General features: G+C 36.2%; 1 protein-coding gene across 4 annotated transcripts in view; it reads right to left on the bottom strand.

The window, feature by feature from the left end:
- Window positions 1-863: 863 nt before the first annotated feature.
- Window positions 864-11,240, bottom strand: part of LOC129235890 (ATP-binding cassette sub-family G member 5) — a 55,745-nt gene continuing 45,368 nt past the window's right edge. For 2 of the 4 annotated variants that reach the window (XM_054869957.1, XM_054869958.1), the window contains exons 3-12: window positions 8,375-8,483; window positions 8,107-8,297; window positions 5,239-5,383; window positions 2,490-2,787; window positions 2,231-2,398; window positions 2,045-2,162; window positions 1,888-1,981; window positions 1,690-1,828; window positions 1,234-1,612; window positions 864-1,169 (exon numbers count right to left, since the gene is read on the bottom strand). In XM_054869957.1, coding sequence (XP_054725932.1) covers window positions 1,056-1,169; window positions 1,234-1,612; window positions 1,690-1,828; window positions 1,888-1,981; window positions 2,045-2,162; window positions 2,231-2,398; window positions 2,490-2,787; window positions 5,239-5,383; window positions 8,107-8,297; window positions 8,375-8,396 — 1,668 coding nt within the window. In that variant the 5' untranslated portion in view covers window positions 8,397-8,483 and the 3' untranslated portion in view covers window positions 864-1,055. Of the gene's footprint in view, window positions 1,170-1,233; window positions 1,613-1,689; window positions 1,829-1,887; window positions 1,982-2,044; window positions 2,163-2,230; window positions 2,399-2,489; window positions 2,788-5,238; window positions 5,384-8,106; window positions 8,298-8,374; window positions 8,484-8,695; window positions 9,047-11,240 lie in introns of those variants that run through there. The other 2 variants (XM_054869956.1, XM_054869955.1) reach the window with 2 other exon arrangements.

Genomic DNA, 11,240 nt, shown 5'->3' with positions numbered 1-11,240 from the left:
ACTTTACACATATTTTTTATTAATTTTAAAACCACCTTCAAAAACGCATAAACTTATGGACTCACCGGATAATTATAGAAAAAATGAATCAGCTGAATGAAAAGTAAGAGATAAATAAACGCCAATCATTTATTGAGAGAGCAGAGTGTCGTTTTGTTAACGGTGAAAAGCGAGTGCGAGGTGAGGATGATAGATTTACAAAGTTGGCTTTTTAACTATGGTGAAAAAAAAATTGTGAGGGGAACTTCGGCTGCCTCGTCACTTGGGAGATTTGGCAGCCGAATTAGGCACAACCATTTTACACATATTCACACACTAGTCCAATCAGTCGTTGTTCAGACGGCAACGCAGTGTCATTGGTTGATTTTTTCGTATATCAACAATACAGTCTCAGTTTTTGTGTGAACAAACCAAATTATTACCCCTGCTGCGTCAGCTGAACAGCTGATTCTGTCAAGTTCTTTCATTCCATTGAAGTGATAATTTGCTGAGAGCTGGCTAACGGTCTGTTAAGGAGCACACGTCTAAAAATCTTTTTACCATGAGTCCGATTTATTAGTGCTGAAAAGAGAGCTGAAATCTTAGCATAGGAATCGAAATGGTTCTTTAAGGGAACATGAAAGTAAATCTCGATCAGCAGAAAGAGGCTAAACATTTACACTTTGAGGGACTTAACTGTAATTTTATTTTACTCCATTATTCCTAGCATTTTCTACGACTAGAAAGAGTGAGAAGATGACTATTGTATGGGGACGATCATTTAATATAGCGAATGTCAGCGAAGATGTGTTAATGGACAAAGTAACTACTGTTTCTGAGTGGATTCTAGCCCATCTATGTAAGTTTGAGACTTTTAATCAATGTTTTTAATCGGGCTTTGTAAATCTCTTAAAAGGAAATGATTCACACATACATTTATTATCAAATTAAAAAGTAGGTGTACATATGTATGTGTTTATAAAATTTTAGAGCTTTCAATACTTAATACAGCTAATCCTTAAATGCAATTTAGTGGAGCGCGAACGAGCAAGCGTTTCTTCTCTTCAACCATTGATTCAGTCTTTAAACTTCTGTCGCACACATCTGGGCATTGGGAATAAATAGAGTAACATATTAAAGGCTGCCAAGCCAACAGCGAAGGCGCACGAGGCGGCAACATCAATTGTTTCCTGTATAAGTAAAAGCATTTAAAAAACTATTTGGCTTAAATGAAAATGCAAAAGCTCAACCCACATCTGGATCGGCCATGCCGAGACGTTCGTGCAGGAAATCAGCCGGTTTGGGGCATATAACAGACGCTGTGGGAGTGCAATTCATTTTGCGTGACTGGAAGGCGATGCTATGCAATAACGAAGACACATAGCGTGTGTGGGTGCCCTTTGTGTTGTCCTGCAGCCACGGCTGAAGGCCTTTGAACGAGCGCACAGTGCCACTGGCCAAGGATATGCTAATCACGAGAATGTAAGTGACTGCAATGGCGGCGTTGAAGGGCACCTTTACGACCAGCAAGAAGGCGATGCTCAATTGCTCGGCGAGCACAAAGCTAGACCACAACGCTACCAGCAAATAGGCGAAAACGGTGCCATTCGGGAATTTGGGATCTATTAGCAGGCTGTGAATCATATAAAAATTTAAAATATGTTGGAATTATATGGGAATATGGCAATCTGGAAATCTGGCTATGCTTACGGATAAATCACGCAGCTGGCAAATATCGCCGATATCAAAGAAAATGGTATGGCTATGGAATTGTAGGCGATCAGCAACGTAGCGCCTGAGTACAAGCCTTCGGGTGTGTCCTGTGAAAATCGTTTGCGCCAGATGGGAACTGAAATGACAGAGTGTAATAACAAGCTAACGTTCAACAATTTTTAGTACATTATTTACATAGCGAAATTGTGGTGAGTATGCCGCAGCCATACGCCAAGCCAATAATATTGAGAATCATGCCATTTTTGCTGAAGAAGCCATGCGAATCGTCCTACAAGAAAAAATAAAACTTTATTACAATATTCTTACTCATACAAATTGTAGCGCCACTTACGCCAACATTAGTGTAAAATAGCCATAAAAGCCCCATCGCTAACGGCTGCAATAATAGACGCATAAAAAGCGCTTTCATGCCAGCAATGCCGCAGGAAAAGGTTGAAGCCAGCAGTTTTCTAAAACAAAGCTCTCATACAACAGCTCCTTAAAAAATGAATTTTATCACGCATATTACAACACTTACAAATACAACATAATCCAGACTTTCAACTCGCCAGGCTTGCCATATGCCAGTGGCACTTTACCGCTGCCCATTGTGTTAAGCGGCGCATCGGACATGGGCGTTTCGCGTGAAAATCGCTCTACCAATGCTTCAATCTGCTGGCTGGACTCCAAAAAGCGATCGCGACTTCTGTGTACAAAAGAAAAAAAAAACCAAAAGAAATATATAAATATTTAAATTTATTTTCTTCTATGCTCCTTCTTTTCAGCTCTCTACTTGCCTGCGATCCACAGTGGACAAACACAGATAATACATCAACGGATTCTCGAGTTGTGGGCATGGAAATCCAATACTATGAAAATATTCCAACATTGCGCGCGTGCCGCCAGAGTAGACCACACCGCCCAGGCAAAGGAATAGCGCGCGATCGAGAAAGGGAAATACATCGGAACGTGGCTTCTCTAAGGAGAGTAAAATACCGCAACCTGTTTTCTTGGCGCTGTTCGATAGTATTGATATGAGCAAATAGGCGCTGAGTGGATCTAAACCCTGAGTGGGTTCGTCGAGCAGGAGCATTACTTGAATGGAAAAAGTGGGAAGAGAAAATAAATGACCATATTAGTTTCATAGAGTGTGCATAAGTATTTAAAATAATTTTTTGAAATCTATAGCTTTTAAACATAAAATCTTTAAAAAATTAAATGTATGAGAAAATTGTACACTGAGTGTGCAGAATTATTATTATTTTTTTTTTGGTTTATTTTTCAATAAGAGAGAAAATTAAAAACTGGTTATGCAGAATTATTTTTTATTTATATTTTTTATATTAGTCTTTTTTTTGGTTCAGGAAGAGGTAAAATGAAAAACTGAGAATGCACAACTATGTCTTATTTTTATTTTTTTGTTTGTATTTTTTAATTTTTTCAAGAAGAGAGAAAATGAAAAACTGAGTATGCACAACTATTTTTTATTTTTTATTTTATTTTTTGAATTTTTTCAATTTTTTTCAAGAAGAGATAAAATGAAAAATTGAGTATACAAAACAATTTTTTTCTTTTTGTTTGTTTTTTTATTTATATTTTTTTTCAGGAAGAGAGAAAATGAAAAACTGAGTTTGCAGAATTATTCCTTTTTTATTTTTTTAGGAAGAGATTAAATGAAAAACTGAGTATGCAGAACAGTTTTTTTCTTTTTGTTTGTTTTTTTAGTTTTTTTTCAGGAAGAGAGAAAATGAACTTTTTCAATTTTTTTCAAGAAAAAATAAAATGAAAAATTGAGTATGCAGAACTATTTTTTTAGGAAGAGAGAAAATGAAAAACTAGGTATGCAGAATTAGTTTTTATTTATATTTTTTACATTATTTTTGTTTCTTTTGTTTTTTTCAGGAAGAGAGAAAATGAAAAACTGGGTGTGCAGTATTATTTTTTATTTATATTTTTTACATTATTTTTGTTTCTTTTGTTCTATTCATAAAGAGAAAATAAAAAACTGAGTATTTATCATATTTTTGTTTATTTTTTATTTGTTTTTAATTTTTTTGAACTTTGCTCGACCTTTTGAGTGCCTTTTTAGAGCTTTTTTTTAATATGCCCAAAAACTTTCTATGGGATTCATATCTGGGCTTTGGGCTGTAGTATTCAATACTTTACTGAAGTTGAAAAGGAGCCAAATTCTGACCATATGAGCTCCATGTTTTGGGTCGTTGTCCTGCTAGAATTTAATTTGAGGTTTGTTGTAAAAAATGAAGCCAAATTGCTTTGCGCTATTTGCCAAACGACATCGCAGAATATTCAAAAATAGTCATGCCTTCATTTCCCAATTACCCATTCCCTTGCTGGACATGCATCCTCACACCATGACTGAAAGCTTGCCATATTTCATTGTCGGTATAATATTCCGGCTTTCCTGTTCTTTAACGGCTGGCTCCTCACTATATTGAGTCCATCATAGTAGTGCAGGATAATTTACGTCTCATCGCAGCATATCACATCATGTCGGTAGTTAAATCTGGTGTACCCTCGAGTGAAAGATACCCGCTTTTCAATATACTGTGCAGAAACCAAAGGCTTCTTTGGAGGAACTCTTTAAGTATATCTATCTGTGTGTTTTCAAAACTTGACTGACTGTTTCATGAGGCTGTTTCGATTCTAAACGCATCTCTAAGCTCCCTAGCAAGATTTCTTGTCGAGATGTGGGGATTTGAGGCTACTTTCTCGTTTGGCGCGGTCAAATTTTTTCCGTGGTCTTCCACTTGCAGATTTTGGTTTCAACATAATTTAATTTTTTGGACGATTTATTATGTTATAGTTAGGATGTCGGGTTAAATAAAACATTTCTGGTACCTTCTAATACATTTTTTCCTCTTGTATAATTATAATAGACCGTCCGAGTCATTTCAAACGATACCCGTTTCCAGGTACGAGTAATTTTGAATACGATTTGATATTTTGATCAATAAATCACTCTTACGATCACTTCATGACTGATTGATGACTAACGCGGGTGTAAGAACTCAGTAAAATAACGGTATATCAAATTATCTTAGCAAATGATCCCGAAACAGATATGTGAAAACACTTTCTTGAAAGCAGAGAGAAGCATTCGGTTTGGTTTTTGTACAATATTATTGTTTTTGCTTGCTTTGATGGATTCAAAAATTTTACTGTTTCAAAGTACTAGTAACTTTCCATGTTAAATTAATGAAATAATTTTGAAATGCTCTCCAAATTCAATAGGAAGCTATGGTGGATGGATGGATCGCAAATGACTTAAATATTTTATTGTAGTATATTACAAAAATTTTTTTTGATAAACTGCACTTATTAGTCCTGTCATCGATGAAAATTCCACAAGATAATGACTTATTTGAGATTATTTTCAGAGGTGGAATAACTGCCGTATTATATAAAATCTACAGTTTCACGTGCATTTGAAATTTTTCTTGAACAGCTTTTACTGTTGCACGGTGTTAGTTATCATACAAAATCGTTTAGAAAAGTTTTTCGAGTATTATGAGTTTTTATACATACCTGGGTCCCTCACTAGCTGTATGCCAATGGCTAGCCTGCGCGCCTCACTCATATTCAAATATTCGACACGCTTGTGAGCCACTTGAGAGAGCGCCAAATCAGCAAGAACTTGACGTACCTTTGAGCTTTTCAAATAACCAGATAGCTAAAGAGCAAAGTTAAGTATTTAGATTAGACAAACTCATATACAACTTGTACAGTACCATCTTGGCAATCAGGGCAATCCAAATTTCCAAATATTTTACTCTATTAACCGGGGGCTAAAGCAGAATTTGTTTGTATTACTACGAACTACAAACTATGTAAAAATATTCGCTACTCCTTTTGGTTTCATACTAAATATTTATGACTTTTCTGGCCAGGCTTATGTACTCAATTTATTCTGTTACTGAGAACATGTCTAATACTTATTACAATAAAGGATCTGAATTTCAGAAAATCATTTTTTTCTAAAACTATTCAGCGTGCGAGTTATTAATTGTAAAATAACTGCTAATACAATTTATCTCTGCATTTAATGCGTTCACAATAATAGTTTATATTTTAACAAAAGCCATATAATTTAAAGTTTTATATTTTGTACAAGATTCTAAAAAATTCAAGAAAGTTTCATTAAAATTTCTTACTTTTTAAACCAAAATTTTTGAAAAAAATTGTACCAAACTTATAAAATTTATAAAAAAGGGAAAAAATGTTCATCAGGCAGAATGTTTATAAAAATTCATAGTATGCATTTTTGTAGCCCACTGAATTTGGTTTAAAGCTATTCGCGTTGATTTTCATAATTTCTATTCTTGATGTTACGCATTTTCTTCCATTTAACGAATGCTCGGCATTTTTTTATACGAAGCACGGTATAGTGCCAGAACCAATCATTTCCGTTCGTTTCGATTTTCAGGGTTCACCTTAACCTGTGCCAATGTCAGGTTTTCGTTTATACGATCAAGGCCATCTATGTATGTTGCTACGCCGCCATGAGTCCCTTGGACGACCTCTATTTCGTGCTCACTGTGAATTTCAGTCTAAAGCAGCTCTACTAACTTCGTGCACTGGTTTATCAGAGTATGCCCCACGCAGCGCCATTTTCTTTCCCGAGGCTCAATATTTATCGACCTTTGGTTATATCTATTGAATAGATCCGCATTTCAGGTCCAGTTTTCAAATACGGAGAGTTCGGCGCAGACAGCAGTTCTCAAACGTTTGAATTTTGTTTGTTACTTCGTCAGATACTAGCTAAGTTTAACAGCTATAGACCAGGATGGATTAAATATTAGTGTTGAAAACGGGAAGTTTAGTTTTGCTTGCCAGCTGCTTTCAATGCCAAACTTTATTTAAACTGGCGAGAGCGCACTCTGTTATAACGATTCGGTGTTCTATATCTGTTGTAGCACCGCCATCAGGTGTTAGTTTGCTGTCAAAAGCAAATAGACGTCTTCTACTACATGACTGTCTAGTGTGAGGTTTGCTGCACTTAGCGAGTTGATGTTCACCGCCTTTGTTAATATCAAGGCTCACACTTTCGGCATGAAGCAAAATATCATCAAACTTTGATTGCGTATCCTTCGCTTTCTTTAAAATCAGAAAAATTTCGTCGGCGTAAACCAGGTCGGCGAGGTATTCCATACTCATTGGATGCCAAATGATATCTCTTTTAAGGTTGGTTTCTAATGCCGCTCCCAAAACATTGTCAATAACCAAAAGAAACAATAAAGGTGAGAGATTTTATATTGCATAGTGAAAAATGTTACATTTCCATAAAATCTCGTTTAAGCGCCAAACACTTCATTAACCGTTTATTACAATACATTTTTAATACCCTCCAAAAAATATGAATTCTTGGAGTAACTGCATCGATTAGCTTTTTATTCGACATAGATTTGCTTCTTCTTCGTTCATTTTGAAACAGCAAAGAGTCACAGAAGGCACGCTGGATGAGGGAAAACGAAATTCGTAACCAAATTCAAGACACTTTATTATTGCGACGGCGGACTTGCGCTCCAATGCATTGTATTGATAGAAAATAACTTCTTTTTTAACCAAGTGTGATTCTTTTGCTTCCAGTAATCCATCCAGCAATGCACAATTTCCCCATTCTTAATATTTGATATATGTAATGGTACCGCTGTGATCTCAAAAAACTGTCTCCATGATTTATTTAGTTTCGCTTAAGCTCATGATCTAAATTGTTTCGTGGTCTTTGGCTCATTTGAGATGAATGTACTTTCTTCTTTTCTTTACGAGCAGGAGTTATCGAAAGCTTAACCTCATCAGAGTGCGCCTTTAACAAGAACTAAGCCTCCTACTGTCAAAACACCGACCTTCCTGGCACTACCGTTAAGTATTTCGTCGGGAGGCGGTCGACTGATTTTCCTTTTCCATCACGACGACGCATCAGCCCACGCCTCTGCAGTTGTGATCGCAAAATTAATGGAAATAGAGCTTTAACTCGTTTCGCATCTCCCCTATTCTCCAGACTTGGCTCCTTGGATTACTATTTTGTTCCCCAATTTGAAAAAAAAAAAAATGTTGGGCGGAAAAGGTTTTATTCAAACGAGGAGGTAATTGTCGAAAGGAATGGCTATTTTCCAGACTTGGACAAATCCTATTATTCGGAAGGGATCAAAAGACGAAAATAGCGTTGGGTGAAGTGTTTATGCCCAAAAGGAAACTATGTCGAAAAATAAAAAAGGTTCACCCCAAATAATTAAGTAGTTTTTCTTTTTGCACGGTTTTTTCAAAGGACCCTCGTAATTTTCATTTTCACTCCAGTTGCCTGCATACCCTCGAAAATTTATCCGACCGGATTATCGAGATGGTATATTACTAAAAACAGCAATTTTTATTTTTCTTGAATATTAGCTAACTCACAATCGTCGGCGTATAATGCAGCGTCTGCGCCACCGTCAGTCCCGGTATAAAAGTGCATGATTGTGTCACATAGCCGCAGCGCTGCTGGAAGAGCGCTTTAGTCAGTGGCGAACCATTGAGCAATACTTGACCGCGCGTCACACCATCAGCTCGACGTGCAATGACATCCAACAAAGCGCGTTTGCCGCTGCCTGCACAAATTTTTATTAAAAAATGTTGAGTATTAAAAAAAAAATATTATTAAATGCTGTAGCGATGTAGCTTTTACCTTTTGAACCCAATATGGCCATCACTTCTCCACTGTGCACAGTCAAGTTAACACCTTTGAGCACAAGTGCCGAACTGCCACCGCCATTGAAACAACCACCGCCATCGACCTGTGTGATAAGGCAAGGCATGAATCATATGTTACTTGCAATCAAAAGATTTCGGTAGCGAACTTTGGATGCATTTCTATTATACATTTTAATGCATTTTTTGGGATATTTTTTTTGTTAATAACTTTTTAAGAACTTTGCTTATAATAGCTTCTTTTCCTTCATTTATACTTTCACACAACCTTTTTTTAACGATATTCTTTATTTTGTACCTCTGTGGTATGAAAGATGTTGTGCGCCTCCAGAACGTAATCGCTGCCGATCATTTTCATGTCACCCCTCAGCCGCTACGCTGCTCTGTTACTCCGCTGCAACCTCACTCACACACAAACCAATGCGCGCAAACTCAAAGTTCTCTTGCCGCTTCTGTTTTGTTTACACTTTTCGTTAGGAGCGCTCACGCGTCAATCGGTTAACACATACACGCAAACACACACACTGAAACGTTGATGAGAATACTGTAGTTGAAGTGCGGAGAGAAAACAAACAAGGAAAAAAAAACTTCAACGCTAACTGGGACCAACTGCGGCTTCAATACTATCCGTCGACACGTCCGAACACAAAAAACGCTTCGCATTAACTGAAGCTGGAATGGCTTGCGCCGCTTGCTAAGCCACCTCAGCGCTTTGAGCCGTGTTTGTGACATGGCAGTACTTCCAATTGGAATTTTGTTGGTTAAGAATTGGAATACTTCCATTGAATTACATCGTTTTTCGAACGTGTGCGTATGAGATATTATGAGAGCGAGAGAGCGAGAGTGAGGGAAAAATAGGAAATACTTAGCAGGTGAGTAACAGCAAGCGGAAAAGAATTTAAAGTCAATTGAAAGAGCATAAAAATCTGAGTTAATTAATAATTCTTTCAATGAGAGCAAACATTAACTTATTCACAGAACGTTACAGTCCGATACAAGACGCATGTGTTAGGTGCCCATAAATGTATACATTTTGCGGGACGTTTGGTCAAAAAATTTCAAATATCTAGTTCTGTATGCCATTGACTTGAAATAAATAAATAAATAAATAATAAATTAGGGATCTTTCCCCCTAATAGAATGAAATCCTTTCGGGTGGAATCTGCATTATTGAACAAGATTTCAGCACATGTTTGGCGGTTTCATCTTCCTCTCTATTAAAACCTAATCTAAAATGCCCTGTTAGAATTCCTGTGGTGATTCTAAAATTACTCTTATTTAGTTCCATACAATCTGGGTTGGATTAAAGCTACGTATTAATTTCGATTGCGATAAGCCTGGTAAATTGTGCCACTACGATTTTCTTTGTCTTTCTTCGACTTCTTTCTGAATAAGAGAGGGTAAATGTATATGCAAGGGTTTTTTGCTACGAAAAAATCATTTCTGAGGTTTATTTTTTATTAGTTCCACGCTTGATAGCGCTGAAGCTTCTCTCGATTATAAAACTATGTTTCATAAGTCGATCATCAAATCCGTTCTATTATATTGTTTAAGTGGTAACAACATTCGAAAAGGCAGGCAATTTATCATTATGACAAAGGTTTCAGATTATAAATTAGCAGCTGAGTGAGCTTTATGGTAACATACAACAAAATGTATATAGTAGATCATACTTCACGACAAATCCTCGTGGTGGCTGCTGGTGGCAGAGTATGCGAAGACCATCGCCTTTGCTTTGAAACGACCACATAGATTAGAGCTATAGGCTTGGGCTCATAAAGAAACATGGCTTTAATATGACTTGTACCAGTTAGGAGCATTTAATTAGTAAAAGGTGTTTTTCTTTACTAGCGAAATTTGTGGCTCATGTACGATTCATTCAATCAAGTATGGAAAACTCATTATCTTCGACAATAAAATAAATGACTGAGATCATATTTTTAACGGTAAATAACTTAGCTTGAGCTCTTAGTGAGAAATTACATGATTAAATAGAACCGTTTTTGATTTGGAAAAATCGTATCAGCTGATTTGCATTTGTAAACAAATCCTGCAAGTGGTGCAAAAAAACAATAAAAAATAACATTTATTTAGCATTTTCATTCATAAAATGATAACAGAATATATGATGATGCAATTATTTTCTCTTAAATAGAGAGAAATGTATGTCTCTTAAAGAGATATGAAATTAAGAAAAACGGAACGATGGTACACTGCGCCCTCAAAAGGATATTGTATCTCGTGATATCTCTTATCTGTTCACGTTTTTAGATCCTTCATGAAACAAAGCTGCTCTGATTCTACTTCCACGCAGATACGCGGGGTGGCGCAAAATTAATCACTATATAGGAAGATCTATAATTTTTGAAAATGTTGTCGTACGTCAATCATATTTGACACTTGTGAACCACACATCTGCAGTATACAAACAGACAAGCGCGCTTCAGTGCGCTCGATAAAAGTCAGAATAATAATTTCCATAACTTAAAATATTTTTTTTATTTAATCAAAAATTTACAAAATTGGATGATTAATTTTACGCCACCTTGGGTATGTACGTTTAGGAACATGTTTTATGAATTAAGCTAATTGGCTTTTCGAGTTTTAAGTTTTAAGTTTCTCATCAAAGCTTGATATTTCTTTGTCAAGCAAGGCGAAGAACAGTCTGAACTAAGTGAAAGTTTAGCTCGTGTACGCCAAGGGAGTGTTATGGGCCACAATCTGTAGGGTTTTTTAATATTCAAAGAAAAATGCTATTTTTTAATATAAATGATAGGATGTTTATTTCATTATAAAGAGGAAGGTGAGCCGTTAATAGTGGAAAATAATATAACATCAGGCAG

This window comes from Anastrepha obliqua, chromosome 1 (assembly GCF_027943255.1).
Source record: "Anastrepha obliqua isolate idAnaObli1 chromosome 1, idAnaObli1_1.0, whole genome shotgun sequence".
Lineage (NCBI taxonomy): Eukaryota > Metazoa > Arthropoda > Insecta > Diptera > Tephritidae > Anastrepha > Anastrepha obliqua.
Note: the sequence above shows the minus strand (reverse complement) of the source record. Positions and strands in the feature narration are given on the sequence as shown.